This window comes from Lottia gigantea, assembly GCF_000327385.1.
Source record: "Lottia gigantea unplaced genomic scaffold LOTGIsca_991, whole genome shotgun sequence".
NCBI lineage: Eukaryota > Metazoa > Mollusca > Gastropoda > Lottiidae > Lottia > Lottia gigantea.
Genome location: NW_008711188.1, coordinates 10,482 through 11,888, shown reverse-complemented (window position 1 = coordinate 11,888; position 1,407 = coordinate 10,482). Strand labels below are relative to the sequence as shown.

At 32.9% G+C, this 1,407-nt stretch overlaps 1 protein-coding gene across 1 annotated transcript in view; it reads left to right on the top strand.

Annotated features, from left to right (window-relative positions):
• Positions 1–1,266: 1,266 nt before the first annotated feature.
• Positions 1,267–1,407, top strand: part of LOTGIDRAFT_176323 (hypothetical protein) — a gene marked incomplete at both ends in the record, with an annotated part of 4,591 nt that continues 4,450 nt past the window's right edge. The window contains one exon of the mRNA XM_009069165.1: positions 1,267–1,272. Within this exon, the coding sequence (XP_009067413.1) occupies positions 1,267–1,272 (6 nt within the window). The remainder of the gene's footprint in view (positions 1,273–1,407) is intronic.

The window sequence follows — 1,407 nt, the reverse complement described above, 5'->3', positions numbered from 1 at the left end:
TAACCTGCTAGTGTTAATCACCTAATTTATTTGCTTCTATTCCTCATTAATAACTTTCGATCTCATTATCATAGTCGTAAAGTGAAGTTAAAACTGCATGTTGGGTGAAAAAGTTTAAAGTTAGAACGTTTCCAAATCATAAAGAAGTTCACAATACAAGAATTACGTTTACTTTTAACACTTTAAATAGTTGTTGCCGTTATAAATATTAATGGGAAGATACTGTAAGTTGAATCTTTCAGATTGGGCAATTGTAGATTTTGAACGTTAATTCGATCGCCTTACTTTCCAGACCTAAAAAGTTAACACTGCCCCTATAAAGATAGAAATCAAAATAACATAGATATCACATGATAATTTCATCATAACCCTACTTGAGAATCAATGGATAAATATCAAAAAAATTTCAAAATAGATCTGCGTGATTATAACATTAAATTGCAAATTCTAGAACAAAGGTATTCAACCTGGAGGGTGATGTTTTTGTGGGTAATGAGGCGCTTTGTAGTCAAGCTTAAAATTATCTGACAATTAAACTTAAAGCTTTCTATTCAAACAGGTTATATTTTCCATCACGATAAAGATTGCAAGGACAATCTAGGAGAAAATCCAAAATTAGTAAAGATTTAAAGGGGCGGAGGATAATGAAATCGATCAAGAATCTTGAAAGGGGTAATAGAGAGAAAATATGAAAGGACGATCGGTATTAAAATCTAGACAGAAAGAAAACGAGAAGAGGAAAAACGTGCCACATCCTTGATAAATAATGCAAGCATACACCAGAATGGAGGAATAATCTCGCTGCACCTTAAAGTGTACTTTAGAGAAATTGACATCAAGTATTTAATTAATCCTCTCAGATCGTCATTAAATTGTATATGGAGCTACTTATGTAAAGATCATATTTTGATTTTGTTTTGAAGCGGTTGTTTTATTTATAAATCCAATTTTACTACATTTAGAAATACTTAATGTCACATGAAAATAAGTTTAACAGCCTCTTAACAGTGTTTATATATCAAGTAGTGATCTGAATATTTCTTGAAATCACAGTTAGCAATTTAAAAAATTTTATGACCAGTAATATATAAATATATTTTAATTTAAGTGAAATTATTCGTTTGATGTTTGTATAGAAGTTTGATTAAAAGCAAGTCCTTTCCCATCGTGGTGGTTCAGTGAGTTAGGCGCTTATAGGGTCCAATCTCGGCATAGTTCGGGATAATAACTTTTGATTTTTTTCAATCCGGTTTCCACCCATCAGTGATGCAGGTAAGAGGGCTGACATGAAAAGAATGTTTAGTCTTTCTGATGGGACAATAAACCGGGGCCCCGTGTGCTACAGGCTATGTACGAAGATCCTCCGACAGTTGCAAATCGAAGAGCATGCTAATGTCGCTGTCCTGG